At 37.0% G+C, this 18,408-nt stretch overlaps 3 protein-coding genes across 3 annotated transcripts; 1 reads left to right on the forward strand and 2 right to left on the reverse strand.

The window, feature by feature from the left end:
• Positions 1 to 387: 387 nt before the first annotated feature.
• Positions 388 to 3,075, forward strand: LOC114523891 (14-3-3 protein epsilon-like). Its single transcript, XM_028544952.1, has 4 exons — positions 388 to 572; positions 899 to 1,235; positions 1,865 to 2,211; positions 2,695 to 3,075. The coding sequence occupies exons 1-4, from the start codon at positions 509 to 511 to the stop codon at positions 2,754 to 2,756; spliced, it is 810 nt and encodes a 269-aa protein (XP_028400753.1). The 5' UTR covers positions 388 to 508; the 3' UTR covers positions 2,757 to 3,075.
• Positions 3,076 to 4,270: 1,195 nt separating this feature from the next.
• LOC114524094 (gametogenetin-binding protein 2-like) lies at positions 4,271 to 12,976 on the reverse strand. Its single transcript, XM_028545211.1, has 15 exons — positions 12,774 to 12,976; positions 11,519 to 11,599; positions 10,855 to 10,964; positions 10,694 to 10,770; positions 10,420 to 10,486; positions 10,160 to 10,210; positions 10,003 to 10,053; positions 9,311 to 9,359; positions 9,170 to 9,231; positions 7,697 to 7,777; positions 7,485 to 7,607; positions 6,891 to 6,936; positions 6,477 to 6,605; positions 5,017 to 5,757; positions 4,271 to 4,584 (listed from the first exon to the last, which is right to left on the reverse strand). The coding sequence occupies exons 1-15, from the start codon at positions 12,864 to 12,866 to the stop codon at positions 4,426 to 4,428; spliced, it is 1,920 nt and encodes a 639-aa protein (XP_028401012.1). The 5' UTR covers positions 12,867 to 12,976; the 3' UTR covers positions 4,271 to 4,425.
• A 622-nt stretch (positions 12,977 to 13,598) lies between these two features.
• On the reverse strand, positions 13,599 to 17,955 carry LOC114524103. The gene is made up of 2 exons (XM_028545220.1): positions 17,872 to 17,955; positions 13,599 to 16,610 (listed from the first exon to the last, which is right to left on the reverse strand). Exon 2 carries the CDS (start codon positions 16,604 to 16,606, stop codon positions 14,021 to 14,023), a length of 2,586 nt encoding a protein of 861 aa, XP_028401021.1. The 5' UTR covers positions 16,607 to 16,610; positions 17,872 to 17,955; the 3' UTR covers positions 13,599 to 14,020.
• Between the last annotated feature and the right edge of the window lie 453 nt (positions 17,956 to 18,408).

Genomic DNA, 18,408 nt, shown 5'->3' on the forward strand with positions numbered 1-18,408 from the left:
TCAGAACTCCTCTCACATAGTCTCACATTGTGATGAGCAAAATGGATGCGCAGAACGGATTTTACTTTGAAACCAAATGTGAGGTGTTATAATCTATTTTGAATTACCCTAAATGCACCAGTGATGTTGGCAGGAAAGCTTAACGACTTTGACTGATTTTTGAATTATGAATGTATCAATTTAAATGGTTCGCTTCACACAGCGGGATGGCGTGAAAAATGAAAATGACGTTTGCACTTACATTTTAGACGAAAAGTCGAAAACATGAACGCGGAATATTTCAAAAGACCCTAGGTTCAAGGTTCGGAATATTTTAGGCGCAAACATCAAAGCCTTCGACATGAGCGGAATCTGGCGGATATCTATTCTGCTATGGCGTCTTCTGGTCACGTGACATTGTTACGCCCAGAAGTTGTCCATTGCCTTGTAAGCGACCCGTCTTTGAAAACAATATATTTGGAAGAGATTGTATCCATATTTTCAATCCAATCCATCCGTAGAGAGTAGGATGGCGGACAAAGACGAGGATGTATTCATGGCGAAATTGGCCGAACAGGCTGAAAGATATGACGGTAAATGTTGACTTAGCTTTCCTTCCCACTGGTGTACTTAAACTTTACACTGTCTCCCGATGATTTAGTTGCTATGGGTGGCTTATTCCCCTTGATAAATTCTCACTCATGCCGAACTATGGCCTTTATTTACATTCATGAATGCCGATTGATGATACATTCTCCCGTATGCCTATCGGTCGAATTAAATTTCACCGCGGAGAGTTTAATTTTAAAAAGGTTGCGCGTAGGCCGAAATGCAATTTGTTATTTTGTCAACGGACGTAGCGTCCCTGACGTCGGATAAGCGAGTCAGCAAACCCGCTAAGACGTTGTATTTTATGTAGAAATGGTGCAATACATGAAGAAGGTTGCCAATACGGGCATTGAATTGAATACGGAGGAAAGAAATTTGTTGTCGGTCGCCTATAAAAATGTTATTGGAACTCGACGTGCGTCATGGCGGATTGTGAGTACTATAGAAGGCAAGGAAAAGCAAGAAGCCGAACAGGGAAAGGATAAAGCGATGTCTGAAGAGAAGCTGGCCATAATCAAAGAATGTCGCGAAAAGATCGAGAAAGAGCTCAAAGATATTTGCAACGACATACTCGATCTTCTGGAAAGTAACTTAATCAAGGGAACGTCGGCAACGAACACAGAGTCGCTCGTCTTTTACAAGAAAATGTAAATACACTATTTTTTTGTCTCGATACAATGCGGAGAACTCGCATGAAACAAACCGATTTCCGGTTTTTGAAAAGTTTAACAATTTAACTTTGTCTTCTGATAATGTATCATGTCTAGATAAGGTATTGAGCTCTGCGGTAATGCACAAGGTCCATAAAACTATAACAATCTCTGCAAACGTTTATACAGCTTTGGACTACTCAATTTTGCATTCGGTAAAAATTTTACATTCCGTAGCTTTGTATATGGCACTATTCCACTTTTTCAAACCTTCAAACTCGGATGCTTTTTAAACTATCAAATTGAGTAGTATTTCCGGGAAATTTTAGATAAAAGTGACCGTTAAGAGTACTGCAAATGATTTTGGACAATCAGAGACAAAAAACCTCGCTTAGTGGACAGTAAATTGTCAAATATGCACCTGCCTTAATACAAAGCCTTTATTAGTATGCACAATTAAGACCATTTTCCATCAGCTGGCTGTGTTAGTGATTTTTTTAGTAAACAAACATATGCACTTGGCTTGATGCATTTTTTAACATTGGAAATAATCACTGTAATCAGATTCTTTCTTAATTCTTCTTATGCAGAGCTTGTTGCATTTTAATACTTTGTATTTTTTTTAGGAAAGGTGATTACAAGCGATACATCGCAGAATTCTCAAGTGGCACCGATAGGAAAAGCTTTGCAGAAGCATCGCTCGTCGCATACAAGGAGGCAATGGATGATGCAGCCTCCCTCCAACCCACAAATCCTATCCGTCTTGGTTTGGCCCTTAACTTCTCTGTGTTTTATTATGAGATCCTCAATGCCCCTGATCGTGCATGTCGATTGGCCAAGAACGCCTTTGATGATGCGATAGCAGAACTGGATACACTAGAGGAGGATTCGTATAAAGACAGTACCTTAATTATGCAGCTTCTTAGAGATAATTTAACTTTATGGACGGCAGACATGCAACCAGACAGTGATGGTAAGTACCACAGCAAAATTCTCAAATTTCCGTAAAATACTTCCATTCAACAAGTTACATATATTATATGATAGAGATACCATGAGCATTGGTCATATATGAGCTAATAGGAGCTATCAGCCAAATATGATGAGAGGAAATGGTGTGGTTTTTTTGAACATAGCCAGGGCATTATAGTAATAAAAATGTCCACTTTTCTTAAATTTACATCACATATTCTCACCCTGTCACTGGTAATCACTGGCTATTCCACTGCTCACCATATTCAAGCTGATGTACAGCCAATCAGTCCTGTGTGACTTGCCTTGTATGTTTCCACCAAATTCAACCCCATCTGTCACCATTCTCTTTGTCAAAAAACATCCACACAAACCAAACAAAAATATGGCTATTTTGTGAAAAAAAATTTCTCACAGACAACAAGAATTGACATATTTCCTAGCATAATTCAGCTGTATTGATTATAAGTTTTTTGTTTTCAAGGTACCAGCAAACCTGGTGACAGTGAATTACAAGATGTGGAGGACCAAGAGTTAGAAGATTAAACATATTAAAAACTATAAACAATATCAAAAGGACATTTTCATTTTTTAGCTTAAGTCATTGTTCTATTAAAATGTGTTTGGAGGATTTTATATTTTACACTGCGAACTGTAGTTGCAAACTTGCAAAAAGATTAAATATTATGTTTGTTTGAGATTTCATTAGCTCTTCATTCCATCAATTTAAGTGGCGTGCAGTAGTGCAACTATGGATTTAGAACACAAGAAGATACAGAAGATTTTGTTAGTTAAATATTAGATCTGTATGGTGCTGCAATGTGTAAATAAAACATGATAATAATATTGCTTTTTCTGCAGATAATTTACTGGGAGTTTTTTATTATCAAATTGGTGCAATATTAATATGAATAGAATTGAACAATGTTGTGCTGTGCCCATATTCTTCACAGTTGGTATCGACATTGAAGAATATTATTACAAACAATTTGGTTTCGTGAATGACAGGCCAGCACAACACACTAGCCTTAGAGTTTCAGGTGCGTCATTTCTTAAGAGGGTGAACTTCAGCTACAAATTACAAAACCTTTTTGTGCGAAAATACTACAATTGAGATTTATGTCAGATCAAAAGTATTGAGAATTTCAATTTGAGGGAAAGTTTGAAAAATAAAAATACCGTTTTGGCAACAAACCACGGGCAACTATTTTCCCAAAATGTTTCCGTCAAAAATTTTCCTTCAAATTTTTTGCAAAGCTTGAAACTCCTCCAGCTGTCCAAAAAAAGCTGCAGTGTCAGTAAGAGTTTGAAATTTATGAGAAATAGACATTTCATTCCTATATGTGTTAGGTTGCATTGTAAATATAACATTTCCTTTAAACATTACCATTATTTCAGGACTTCAAAAGGTTATTTTTATTTATAGCAAAGTTTTGGACAGTTTTATTGTCCAAGGCCGTAAGATTGATATAATTGTTTATTAATAAACAATTTTATCAAAATTTTGACCTCTACATTCCTAACATCTTCGTCTCCGAAATCCCCCAAAAGACGATATTAACGTTATAAAAAAATAAAAAACCCTCTAAAATTCCCGAGATTTCGGTATAAAATTGAGGATTAATTTGGTCATCAAGTCATTGAAGTCAGCGCTTACCAACACTGACTATACTGTCACAACTTTGGCAGGATAGAAAACCTGCGAATAAAACCAGCTTGCCCCAGGTTCAGTTTTTCAAACCTAGTCCACCGTTCTAACGATAAAGCTGCTGACAAAGCTGGATTAGAACAGTGCATAGAAATTAAAAAGTACATGAAAGAACTTTACAACTTTTTACTTCAGGCTGAATTGGTTCTTGTGTAAGCGAAACAATCAAAGGTTAAAATGTGCTTGAAAACTCGTTATGTTAGAACCAATCTGAACTCTCAGCCTGAATTATTTACATTAATTTTGGGTTGGTGGTACTCCACCAATTTCTGGCTGGTGGTACTGCACCAATTTCTCGGGCAGTTTCATAGTGTATGCCATAAGAATGAACAGTAAGAATTTTTTTGGTTTCAGGTTATTTATTCAAACACGAGCATGCGGTTAAAATATCAATAGTGAACAGATTAACGAGAAACAAACACACCGATCAATTCGTCAACTCTATAATTATGCATTGCACGCGACATGGTCTGAAAGTCACGTGACACTGTCCCAACGTAACGAAACTTAGCGTGACGCATGCGCGGTAACGCTTAAGCTGTTAAACTGCTCTCTTAACTTCTCGCGTAACTTCTGTCTTTGGTTGATGAGTTGCTTCTGGTTGGCCTTAAAATGCAAGATTTCTTCTATAGAGATTTCGTGGTCTGTTTCAACACGGCTGTCGTCCTAAAGTTGCAAGAGAGACGTTTACTATTGTCATAATTATGGCAGAAGTCTAAACAGATATATCCACTACATTATTTGAAAAATTCTCTTATTTTACTTCTGTTTCAAGCAAGATATGTGTCTAGCGGCATCGAGGGGTGGTAGTGTTTTGCAGTCAATCACTGGGAAATTCCTTCATTTTGTATTTTTTCCATGAAGCACACTTTGGGACTAGTTAACTTTTAACTGTACTTAAGAACAAAATTGGCCAATCAGAGTCGTGTATTTCTGAGTTAGCTAAGATTTAAGTATGCAAAATATAGTCAAGGAGTTTTATACAACCAAGCCCTCATCTGACACTACACTGGATATAGCAACTATATAGGAAACATATTGTATGTCAAGCTGTATAATACCCGTGTACTATTTAAGATCAGTACTTCAAGCTCTTACCTGACAGGGTTCAGCCGAATTCCACCCCATGGAAAGAAGCAATTGTTTTTCTTCGTCATCAACTGGTAAATTATGGTGTCTATCCTCGACATCGGAATTTGAATCACTTTGGCAGCCATTTTGGCAACACACTTCCACGTTCTCGTCGTGATTACAGCTATTAGGGTCCCCGTTGGAGGACTCATCCTTAAGGTCGGTGCACGACCCTACCTCACCACAACCATGCTCGAGCCGAGGGCTCGACTCCCCGCTCTCCTGCTCAGAACAAGGTTTGTCCCCCTCCTGTCTTTCCTCGTGGCATCTGGATTTGGGATGACAACTTTCGTTGCCAAAAGCTGCATCTCCATCACACTTGGCCTTCTTTGGCCACTTTTCAGAGCTATAATTTGTGTGCTCGGAATTTTCTCCATTCGAAATTCCAGAGTCACTACAATTGCAATGTTCGTGAACAGAGGACAGTTCGTTCTCACCCCCTTCACACGACTCCCCGACCTTACAACTTTCCCCCTCTTCCTCGACACCATTTTTCAACTCGCAGGCCATTCCATTTTCCTTGTTCTCCTTGCACTCTTCAGAGGTCTCGCTCGAAGCAAGATGGCCAAATTTGCATTTCTCTTTTCGTCGAGCTCGTTTCTTTTGACGCTTCTGGACGCGTTTCACCTCTTTTTCCTTTTCTTCTTCAAAAATTTCTTCAACGACCTGCTCAAATCTTGACATGCCTTGTTTTTCTTCCACGGAAACCTGCATCGGGGCGATTTCATTTCGATTAAAGTGACCACGATGAAGAAATATCATACACAATATTTCCTCACACCTACGCTGGAAAAGCTGCTGCTATTGGCTGCAAAAAAGTGCGTTTAAATCTGGAACCGTATGGTTCGACTTTTTTTCAACATGGCCGCCGAAAATTTCTGGTAAATTCATTAACAATAGTGAGTTTAAGCAAGTGACGTTTTTGACAACATGTACGTTGACCAGAATTAAAGCTTTGTTTTTCACCAATCACAATCCTTGACCCAGTCGTTTCACGTTATTCGTGCCGTTTGGGTTGTCAACAACATCGCTTGCTTAAGCTCACTAATGGCAGTCTTCGCTGGGTGAACGCAACTGGTACGTTCCACAAAATAAAGATGTGCCTGTGTTTTGTGGCGATTTTTTGAACAAGATTACATTATATGAAATAGATGCTCAATTTTTAATGAAATGAAATAATCACACTGTTTGCATTTTTGAAGATTGAACGACAACTGAGGGTTATATGGCCGCCATCTTTGAAGCTAATTCAGAGACTTATACACCAGTCTCCTATCGTTTTTTCTTATTGTGTAAACAAACATTAGAAATGGACTTACACTGGTCTAAATCGGCTTTAAATTAACCCTTCTGGGTATAAGAACACATTTATTCACTTAAATAATGGCATCAGCTATCAATTTAACGCAAAGAACCGGCAAACAAACCTCAAAGCTCCTTCTGAGAGTGTTTATTCCAAGATAATACAACATTTGCCAACTTTGCTCCTCGGTACGTAATTTCTGCCACAAATGATGGAGTCTCTCCCACATAAAAACAGCAAGGCAAGTCAGCACCTAAACATCACAAGTTTATGAATTCACTGCTTCTTCACTTCTCAAAACACACACGTTTTTCTAACACTTTGCAGTTGGAAGAACAGGGAAAACGATTAATTGGCAAGTGTATACAAATCTTCTTTCCGCTAAAAACTATATAAGTTGCGAAATATACAGTATTGTGTATCTCAGTTCAAAATAAACGCGATAGTTTTTTATTTGAACGATAAAAGTACCCAACTAACAAAAAATATTTAATCTATTTTAATTTAAGCTATTATATGTATTTTTATCTCCTAATACCTCTTCTTGGGCGGTGTCCATAGATTTTGCGTGTCTTTCTCGCCTCCTGAAAGAAGAAGGCTTACTTAAAATGGAACTTTAGCCAACCAGTCGTTTCAATGAGACGCCCAGTTTCGATGCTAACTATAGAAATGGCATTTCTCATTTGCGCCGTTCGGAATTTTTGCTCAAAGAAACTCAGATCACAACCTAGTGAACCCACAAAAAGTAAAGGTCTGGCGACGGCCATCTTTGGTAGTAGTAGCAAATTATTATACACTTAATGTATGCTCCCGAGGGAAATAGTGAATTTTGTTTTCCAAAAAGTCTCAATGTTGAAAACATTGAGACTCGAGGGAAAACAAAACTCACTATTTCCCGAGGTAGTGTACATTAAGTGCTTTGTTATATAGGCACAAAAACATACATGTTACACAACAATTTGATTAAAAAAACACTTTGCTTTGTTATGACAATATATGTATGCGGGCAACAATATTTCACTTGTTTCCCTGGCGGGAAACATCGCATTTAAATAAAGTCATGTGACTACGAATGAACCAATCACAATTAAAATACACAGCACCTATAAAACAAATACGTTTATTTACTTACATCCCTGACAACTCGTGTTCTGCTTTTTCTAAAAGAACCGTCAAAAATTCAACATCGCAAGGAACATGAACGTGCTTATGAAGCGGACATGGCTTTAATCCTTCGTATAAACTTGGACAATAGCTGTTGAAAAAATATTAAAATATCCGTATCAATGTCACACGAAGATCAAATTTTCAACACAGTGTCAGTGAAAGTGGACATCAACTAACCCTTTTACTTTTTCGGCCTCTATGTCTCCCGTCAAAATGCCAAAAGCCTTCAACACCTTACGCTTGCACTCTGTACAAAACCTGAAAAGTTACAGAACAGCTTCAATCAGTTGTTTGTTTAACATAAAGTACTGGGGCCAGTTGTTCGAAAGGCGTTTAGCTTAAACGGTGGATAAGTTCAAAATGGAAAACAAAACTATATATTTATTGAACAACTGAGCTGAAATATTTTGATGTAAATAGCTTAATTGTCAATGAAAGTACATATTTGATGCATACGATGCAGATTTAGTCATTCACAAGATGTATGAGAGTAATTTGAAACTTTGGCTTATCCACCGTTTAAGCTAAACGCCTTTCGAACAACCGGCCCCTGGCGCCGGTTGTACCAAGCCCGTTTAGCTTAAACGGTGGTTAAGTTCAAAATAGGAAGCAAGTCTATCGTTTTATTCAACAAGCAAACTAAATCTTTTTAACCTTAATACAAAAATACGGTTTACAACTACATATTCAGTGCATAATATTCAAGTTGATTCATTCAAGAGAGATGTAAGAGTGTTATTTAATTTTGACTTATCCACCGATTAAGCTAAACGGGCTTGATACAACCGGCCCCAGGATAATAATATTCTTGAAATTTTGCATGATAACATGATAATTGAATCATCAATTTTTGTAAAACACAACGTGTATTAGTTTTCTACAAATCGATTATTTCCTTATTGCATTGACGAAGGGCCGGGAACGGGACCGAAAGCCTTGCATTTAAAACTAATATCTTAAACTAGTAGAACTAATCAATGCTTTACGTAATTAAAGTACAGCGTGTCTCGAAAAAACCCGAAAATTAACGGACATTTATTCAGGATGCATTTAGTTCAAGTTTAGATCCTTTTGTAGCTATAAAAGAGCTTTCCATTGATACCTTTTTTATTTTATAACAGCGAGAAATTACCGAAAATTACTGAAATAAAAAATAGTGATCTAAAATAAACTTTAACAATTAAATGCGAGACGAGGCAAATTTTAATGAGCTTGATGTGTGCGCGCGCCAATAAGAATGTCCTCTCAATTCCCAATGGTGACAGAATGTCGTTTTCTCCACGCAGTTTATAGACATAGTAACACACGCTACACACAGTTATTTGGCCATTTCAATGTACTGTTAGTTAGCTAAATATCGTCTCTTTCTCGCCGTCTAAAAGTTACACAATTGGAATGGTTAGGTCCGTTTCAGACCTGCAAAATTTTGCCGAAACTACATGTTAATGAAATCAAGTCTTTGTATGCACGAGAAAAGAAAGTTGCACGGGAAAAGTTCTATACGAACGGCCGTTAGATTCGTGCAAATGGCATTAGTTTGATTGGCTTTTCTGTTGAGACACCTTGTACAATCAATTCAAATTTGTTTTGGCTTGAGTCTTCTATCTTTTAATTACAAGTTATAAATTTATTCAAACTACTTATTTGTACCTGTTTTTCCTGAGGTGATTCTCTAACGCATCCAAAAGTGTATTAGAGTTGATGGTCAATACCTAGAACAAGAGTCCAATATAATTATTAATCTTCGAATCATTTCTGAGACTACCAGTCAACGCTCAATGTCAACTATACCTCGTCTTGACATTTCTGAGATAAAGCTTCCCACACATCAACCCAACATCTAAAGAAAGCCGAGAAAAAATAGCTGTTGTTACTGTGTCTGTAAGAACAGTTTTTCCTTTCTATTGCGTGGAAAAACCAAAAAATAATGAGGTAGGGGGGGAGGCAGAGCAAACTAAGGTGAGGGGGGGGAATTAAATATAGAGAGAACTTTCAGAAAATGGAATAAAAATTTAGACAGGGTATTATAGTGGCCTGTCGAAACAAATGCATGAGTCTGTCTTCAAATGTACTGTTCATGAAACTGGAAGGTCAGAAAAATGAGATTACATGACAAATATAATAAGCAGTTTTAATGACATATAGATGCGCATTAAGTGATTTATTCATGATGATTAAGTCAAAATGTTATGATGAAAAGCAAGAAAAAATTAATTGTATCTCTGCAAAATTGCTTGATGATAAAAATCCAGGGATATACGAACATTGGGTTCTTAGAAAAAGGGGTCATTAGAGAGAGAGAGAGAGAGAGAGAGAGAGAGAGAGAGAGAGAGAGAAATACTAGTCAGAGGTACAGTAATTAGAAGTTAATTGCAGGTACCATAGTGATGTTTTTAGAGAGAAGGGACATTTTTCATGAGGGCTAGAATTATCTGAAGAACTTTGAACAAATTGTAAACAATTTTTTCCTACAAAAAGCTTACCCAATTGGTGTTCTAGATTTATGAGTTTCCAGTGAGTGAAGAAGGCATCGCCTAAAAATATGGAATTTGATATAAATAACAAAACAAAGAAAAAAGGGAAATATTTCTAATATTCTGTGCAATTTAAATGCAGTGTTTCAATAAAACATGTTGTAACCTGTTTCTCCTGCACTTGGGAATACTTTCAAGGATTTCGTTTAGTTTTGAACTGTATAAGATTAAGAAAACCATTGTAAGATCAAGTTATTAACAGTTAGCAAGAGAAAATGGCAGTGAAAGGTAAAACCAAAAGCAATAAGATCTAATGCTGGAGTAGCATTCAGAAATACTCAGAGTACCACCATCACAATATTAATTCATACACCTTAGTCATATGCATTATCAATAACAATAAGATCTGTCTTAAATAATACATACCCACGACAATAAAGAAAAGTATGGAGCAACAATGGATTTTTCAATATTGATGGATCTATTGTAAGTACTACACAAAACATTAAAGGGGTTTAATTAAACAACATTTTTTTTCTTAAATATATATAATATTTACTGTCAGAATTACAACATTTTAGTTGTCTATACTTGAAACATCCAAAGCTTATTCAATCCTTAAATCATTGTTTTTTACCTAATCTTTTCCTATCACTAAACTGATTTATTAAGATACGTCTTTAGATGATTCATACGTTACCTCCAGACTGCATTATATGAAGTGGTTCCAGAGCAGGTTGGCTCGTCTTCATGATGTGATTGTACAACTTTTCAACACTACAAGGAACATAAGCTTTGCTGTTAGTTTCGCTATCCCCTTGCATACGTAAAAATCCATCATTGTGCTTAACTCCCACCAACCTTTGCCGACAACCGACACATGGAACAGTTTGAGAAAGAAATGATAAGACTTCATTATGAGTCACCATAAATGATACAGCCAGTTCATCAACATTCATCTTTTTATAACGCTATTAAATGTTCACAAAATGTTCATAAAAAATTAACAGACACAAGGGTTTGGTTTACTGATTTAACGTACATAGCAGCATCTTGAACATCCTGCCTATTGTAATTTGTATTAAAATTTTATGCTCACATAACTCTTTAACATTTATTTTCCATATATATGTTCATTTCAGAGCATATTAATCTCAATGAACCCCAAATTCTATTCTTTATTATTCTATATTCACTATTCTATAAATTAATAATGAATAAATGGTACTCAATATATATAAAGGATTAGTGCTTATAACTAATATAAATATTCTTTACAACTTGGCTAAAACCTCTAGAGAACTATATGTTTATAGCACATACCACACCTTTCAACTGATTTATTCTAATTGACAATATTTTAACTAGTTATTGTAACAGGTAAGATAAATGAGAAAAAAATGTAGGTTATATTGCTTTAACTACTTATTTTATCATGCAGATTTCTTTAAATAGGATTAAGAAGATGGGGACTTTTTGGCTGATTTAAGTAAAATTGTCTAACATTATTAAAATACATACTTACCCTCATAAAATCATCAAAACTTCCAAAATCCCAAAGTTCATCCATCGAGAGCATTTCCTTAGGAGGAATTTCCATGATCATCTGAAAGTAATGGAAAATGCACAATTTATGGCAGAGAATACAAATGAAATATGTATTTTTTCACTTAAACATACACTCTCTTAAACACACTTAAAAATCACTTTGATTCAGCGTGACATCGGGGAATTACAACACCATGTTTAAATCTTTCATTGAAGCATATTATCAGGCCAAAGTTCACACATGAAATTGACTGACAGGAGAAAGAAACACCAAACATTTTAACCATTGAAGTCATGTTTATTGTTGCTCTTTGAAACCTTATGTTTTTAAACGTTTCAACCTAAATTAACCCTGTTAATTTTTAGTAGAACTGTTTATTATTTATATAGCCAGGCCTGAATATAATTATTGGGAACTGGCCTAGCCTGTCAAAATGACCAGTGCAAAAGAGTTTGTGCTGTCATGGAAGATATTATTTCAAAACTACCTACTTTATAAAATGTCTGATTTTCTGACCAGGAGAATGCCCTTTGCCAACATTCAGTTGCCTGACTTTAATTTCTGAACCCAGCTTTGCCCCTCACTTTACAATATATTGTGAGTGTTTTTTTTAAATTTTTGTCTTTCCTAACTGCACAAAACTGTTCAATTTTACCCTCTTGGAATTTCCATATTTAAACACAGTGTACTTCAATATAAAAACATTGCACTTGCAAAGTATCTAATATTAAGGGCCTAGCATCATAGGTGGGGCAGATTTGATAGGAGGAGTAGAATTAAAGTATTTTGACTTTTGACAAACAATGAAAATCTAATAGACTGAAGTTTTGAAGCATGCAAACCACTTGATTTTAATGTTTTGACACATATTTCTGATGACATAAACAGCAATATAACAGTAGCTTCGTACATATTTACATTTCAAAGAAATAAAATTTGAAAACTTTGAGATTAATGACTTGTAACAGGATGTCATTATCCGGTGAAACTGTATTTTTAAATATCTAATAAATGTCTATTAACTTATTAACACGGCGCAGTAACAAATCCGACGATTACTGAAATAACAGGCTCAGATTAGGTGAAAAAATGATCGAAATAGTGTAATTTATCGAAGAGAGCGTGTGCTTCGCCGAAAACATTCCTGTCTTGTCACGCATGAAAAATAAAGCGGGTGAAAGCGATAAATAAAATTAAGCAAATATATAAAATACTATGGTCAATAACGTACTTTCAAATCCTCGTCGATAACAAGGGGAATTTGGTAGTTTTCCAAGTCGCTTTCCTCCTCGTTGTTGCGACAGACCCTCACAAGCTTGGCCATCTTTTCGATAAATATCTTGATTTGGTTTCAGAGTGAGAAAAACGACGAAAATTTCGATATTTTGCTTCCAATTTTAAAACGTTCCAATTTCTCGAAGTACCATGTTTGCTTCGAAGGAGCCCGCGTATCATCGGTCCAGCGGAAATTCGCGGATGACGTCATTCGTGAACTGAATGTTGAAGACCTTTTTCGCGCCTTTGGGCAATTAGCCTTTCTCACGATGACGAATACGGAATATCCGCCATTTTTGGGGTACTTTCAATTTTCCTAAATGCTTTTAAACAATAATAGCAATGTAAGAAGCATTTTTTAAGAGTACGTCCATAGACCATTTGAACAATAAATTCAGCCTAAAATTAAAGACAGCCGCCCTGACTGCCTGACAAGGTCTCGCGATCACAATTAAAAAAAGTACCCCAAAAATGGCGCACATTCGTCATCGTGAGATGAGAAAAGCCAATTTTTGTAGCCCGGGAACGTAAATGCGGTGTTACCCTATGCAACATTCCTTGCAACTTGCAATGCAACTCTACTCCTGAGGCATCTAAAGTTAACAAATACGAACATTTTCTACGATCTTCTAACGTTTTCCTAACATTTCGAACACTCTTTACTAATTAACATCCTGGCATCCGTCTATTAACTTCTATTGTTTACATTCTTCAGGCAAAGCCAATCAGAATGCCTATATTTTTAATACTTCATGTAAAATGCTATATATTGTACTTTTTATCAAAACTTATGCATTTTGTTTGTGTTACTAAAAATGTAAACAAACTTGCTGATTCGTTTAAAACAAAATTCCCCCTTGTTTCTATCAACTACAATCCTATTGCCTTTACAACATAACTGTTTGGATTAAAGCAGTGTCAGTCAGCATCGAGTTACCAATCAAGATGGCCACAGCTTTACTTTGACAGAATCAGGACCATGTTACAGTGCTGATTTCGTTTCAGATTCGGTAGTTTCAAATTCACCGGTGGCTTTCCTTGAAAGTTGGCATTTCGTATCAGTTATGTGCGAATGATTATACTTCGTACTAAAACCATAGTTCTAAGGGCATGCATGTGCAGGAAGTTCGTGCAATGTTTTAAGAAAACTATTTATGTTCTACAAAATTTGTCCGGTGTTGTTCAAGTTTCTTGTCCTAAAAATTACTGTGGTGATAGGCCAAGCATTCTGTATATTGTAGCTCGCAATCCTTCGGTCATCAATAACTGTTGCATTGTTGCAGACGTGGGCATCATGCTATCTAGATTCTCCTTGGCATCATCGATATATTTCTTTGCCATGACCAGATTTCCTTGTCTCATTGATATTTGACTCAAATTGATAAGGCAATTCGATTTCCTTGGATGTGCCAAGTTGCCAAAGGTCTTCTCGAACCTCTTTAATGCTGCTTCTGCGTAGGTGAGAGCCTCGTCGAACCTTTCCATCTGCAGGAATACGGTTGACAAAACATTACTCATTTCCATATCCAATCCGGCAATTGCATCTCTATCTTTATAGGCAAACCGCTGATCAAAATTTTCATCATACAGCTCGTGTTCTTCCCAATGCCCAGTCCACTGCACTCCTGCTGCTCTGACCTCATGATTAATTTCAACGATGTGCTTTTCCATGTAATCAATCATTTCCAAACCTGACTGTAAAGTTCTCACAGCATCCTCTGGTTTCCTCTGGAGAAAATACATACCACCAAGAACATCCAAGCACAAAACTCTTTCAAAACTGCGCTGCGGCCCTTTTTCAGTTGCAACCTCCAATGCCTGCTTGGCAACGGTCACGGCAATGTCTATGTTTCCCAGAGACATGTACGACTGCGCGAGATATACCATGAAAACAACCCTGTACAGATTTGGCAGTTCATCAAAACTCAGCAAACAGGAGCACATAGTCTGTACACGATCATATTCCTTGTTATGGAGGAATGCCTTGACAATATCATCATAGCGGTCGGCATGAGCTGAATCCGGTACGTAACTCCATCCGTGTGTATCCATTATCTCCCTTGCCAGCTGTAGACCTTCTTCGGTTTTATTGCAATCGAGTAACTTTTGGACCCTACCAAGTGGTTCCTTCTCGGTGGGTTTGTACGCGGACAGACTCTTGGAAGAACCCAGGAGGATCCCAGTGTTCTTGCTCATGAAATTACTCAGCAATTCATAGAACCTGTCCACTGCGATAGGGTTGAAAACAACAATTCTCCTCTGTTGTGACAGCCATGCATCGTCGCTCAACAGACCCAAGGTGGTCGTGTCTTCAACTTGGCAGCCTTGTATGGAGTACACGGTGAGACGAAGCATCACAGATATACTTAGGAGCAAAGCTGCTTCAATTATAACGAATTGATTGAAATTCGCTTCAATAAACTCCCAGGAATTCTGACTTTTGATTTCCCCAAGTAACCTGAAATTATCAATAGTGGCACTTGGAAATCTGTAGACATCCTTCTTGGAACTAAACTTCGTTTTGTATCTTGACATAGGGAATGTCAGATACCTACCGTTGTCATACTTCAGGGCATCTATGAACCGTACATGGGCTTCTGTGACTGTGTCAGGACACCTTTCAAACAAATGTGATTTATATACTTCGGAAATCATATGGATCAAATCGCTCGCTTCATGTGCTCTCCTTTGCAAGATTTCTTTTACTTCTTTGAAATATTCTTGCATCAAGGTTGGGCTTCCATATAGCAAAGACGGTGTAACAAGCATGTCTGCCAAATGATAACCATGAGTTTTAGCTTCTGCTGGTTCTTGGAAACTGGCCATTTGTTTGGGAGTGCAGATAAGCTCAACAGCCGGTTTGGTGCTGGTTGCCCCTCGACCTGTGGGAAGCTTGCTGGCCCAAGGCATAGCTCCGTCAAATTTCAAACCACTCGGAGTGATGTCATCAAAGAACCAGTCATCTCCACCTTCACTGAAATCGTTCAGAGACTTTATGCCCATCGCTGGTAGAAGCGTTTCGCCAAAATTGATTACTTTCAGGTGAAGCAGGTGGGTCAGGTTTCTAAAATACCTTTTTGTACCGTCGTCATCATTCCTTATCAGGATAACAAACTCCAGATCGGACCAAGGTGTGATCTCAGCTCTAGCAAACGAGCCCAGTCCAAGGAAAGCATATTCACCACTTGGTTTGCCAAGTACGTCTTGACACTGACGAATGAGATGACTGATAAAGGAACGCATCTTTACTTCAATTTCAACATATAATGCCTTGGTTTGTTGGATGAATAAAACTTCTCGATCCAGCTTCTGAAACACATCTTCTTCTTCAGGTATTTTCCACGAAGTCTCCATGATGTTCTTACATTGACTACTGGCCCATTCTCTAATCGCCTGAAGTTTTCGTTTGTTCGTGCTATTCTGTTCCTGTATGTGGGATCCTTTTGTTATCTCCAGTCTGGAGGCCAAGGACGAGGAAAGGGAATCATCTCGATTTTCATCACATTTCGGATCATTTCCTTGCAACATGTGCATCAGCATCTTCTCTTCAACATTTTCAACAATGGCTTTTAGTTCTTTGTGGTGGTTTCCACTTTTATCCCGGACTATCGACGCCTGACAAAGTGCCGCGGAATTCTTCAAGTTAGTTACATCCTTGTCTGCATCAAACTTCATAACATAAATCTGAGCTAACTTCTTTAGCAGATCACTCTGAACAGCTAGGTCCTTCTTGTTAACAGCCTCTTTAAAAAAGTTAACAACTTCTTCTTCACTTTTATTCAGGTCCATTTTTCTAAAGGGTAAAGTCCGTTTTGAGGAAACTGAATGTGATTAATAACAGCGAGACAAAAAACAAGATGAAGGCTAGTTTGCAATTCCCTATGAACATGCCCAGTATCGTTGACAGAAAAAAAGTCTATGGAATAGTGAAAACGTAAGTAAATACTGCATTTCTTCTTTATATGAGATATGGTTTCATTATATACGGAATGACGTCACAGCAATTTTCTTGTTTTTAAATTGCAAACACATAATTCAATTAATTTTGGATTTTTTTCAGTTTTATTATATAAAACAAATAGATTACAATGAACCGTTGTCTGTTCAGTTATAGATACACGGTATGACGCCATATGTGATAAGAACAAAAGAGTGACCACTCGCCCCGGCGGCTCGTGGCCACTTTTTTTGTTCTTATCACATATGACGTCATACCGTGTATCTATAACTGAACAGACAACGGTTCATTGTAATCTATTTGTTAATTATAGCAATGAGAAAACAGAAAAGAATAGACAATATTGAAAATACACTATACGAAAATAGATAATATATAGAATGAATTTTCCTTTCGTTTTAATCTAAACAATCCAAAAACTGCTAAGCCTAAGACGTTTTTGTGTCAGAGAATTCGTTTTTCATTTCATTTTAACTTATTGCTCGCGGTCGGTAGTATTAGACATCCCCCTTTTTAAAAGTATGGCAAAGCCCCCCCCCCCTATCCTAATTGGTATGTTCACATGATCAGATCCAATTCGAGATCCAATTCTCAGATACGATTGACGTCCTGATGCATGTTTTATAGCCTGTTGACTTATAATGTATATATAAGCAAAATAATTAACAGTTATTCAGCGAACTCGAGTCATATATGAACTGATAGCCGACGAGGCGCGTATAGCGCCGAGTTGGCTATCGGCCATATACGACGAGAGTGAGCAGAATAACTGTTTTATTATATACACAAACTTTCGATGCCCTTTCGGTGCATTTTGGTGTGCTATTATCAACTAAAGCTTGGATTTCTATTTCACTCAACTCCCAAATCTTTCAGCCATTTTGTTTACTTTCTCTACTAGACAGATATGAGCTAACATCTGTCTAGTAGCCAACCAATGAAATTGCAGCATACCTCATATCTGGCGCTTGTGTATATAATAAAGGTTATTATAGCAAACGAAGTGACTGTTATATGTAATACTGAGCAAGTGAGGAATATTTGGTATTTTCCCGCTGAGGTTTTTAAACTTCAAGCATAAACTTCATCAACAAACCTTGTATATAGTTTCCCTTTCTTTCTCAAATCATTACCGAACAGGACACGTTCAAATACTCAAAACTGGGACTGGATTCTGTTGCAGAACGAAGTCAGTCATTAGATTTGGTTTAACCTAATAATAGAACAATAATCAATGACAATGTTTACGACGAAAATAAGCAAACTTTCCCTATTTTCTGCTCGTTTTTCTCGGCTGTATTACTGTATAGGTATAAAAATAGACACTCGTACCTTGTTTGCCAATTAACGTGACTAAACGCTAAAATCTGTCTTCTTAACATCTTAAAAGGTTTCTCTTTACACGCTATAACGAAATCTCAAGTCTTATGAAATAACATGCGGTGAACGGCGGGCGAAGAAAAATTTGAACAACGGGGTTGCAAAATCTAGCTAATTAACGTACGGAGCAATTTCACTTTTGATTGCACTGAACTGAATTTAGTCGTACGAAGAAATATCAAATCGCTATAACGCTGACGTTCTTGTGTACCGAGCTTGTAAAATAGATTTTGAATTTATAAAACCATGAAAT

This window comes from Dendronephthya gigantea, unplaced genomic scaffold, assembly GCF_004324835.1.
Source record: "Dendronephthya gigantea isolate DGI-Jeju-01 unplaced genomic scaffold, DenGig_1.0 000029F, whole genome shotgun sequence".
NCBI lineage: Eukaryota > Metazoa > Cnidaria > Anthozoa > Malacalcyonacea > Nephtheidae > Dendronephthya > Dendronephthya gigantea.

Excerpts from the sequence above, each read along its gene's own strand:
- LOC114523891 (XM_028544952.1), top strand. The coding sequence starts at position 509 with ATGGCGGACAAAGACGAGGATGTATTCATGGCGAAATTGGCCGAACAG. Across the intron at positions 1,236-1,864 it reads CTCGTCTTTTACAAGAAAAT|GAAAGGTGATTACAAGCGAT; the intron begins GTAAATACACTA and ends TATTTTTTTTAG. Across the intron at positions 2,212-2,694 it reads CATGCAACCAGACAGTGATG|GTACCAGCAAACCTGGTGAC; the intron begins GTAAGTACCACA and ends TTTGTTTTCAAG.
- LOC114524094 (XM_028545211.1), bottom strand. The coding sequence starts at position 12,866 with ATGGCCAAGCTTGTGAGGGTCTGTCGCAACAACGAGGAGGAAAGCGAC. Across the intron at positions 10,054-10,159 it reads CCCAAGTGCAGGAGAAACAG|GCGATGCCTTCTTCACTCAC; the intron begins GTTACAACATGT and ends CCATATTTTTAG. Across the intron at positions 7,778-9,169 it reads AATCACCTCAGGAAAAACAG|GTTTTGTACAGAGTGCAAGC; the intron begins GTACAAATAAGT and ends GTAACTTTTCAG.
- LOC114524103 (XM_028545220.1), bottom strand. The coding sequence starts at position 16,606 with ATGGACCTGAATAAAAGTGAAGAAGAAGTTGTTAACTTTTTTAAAGAG.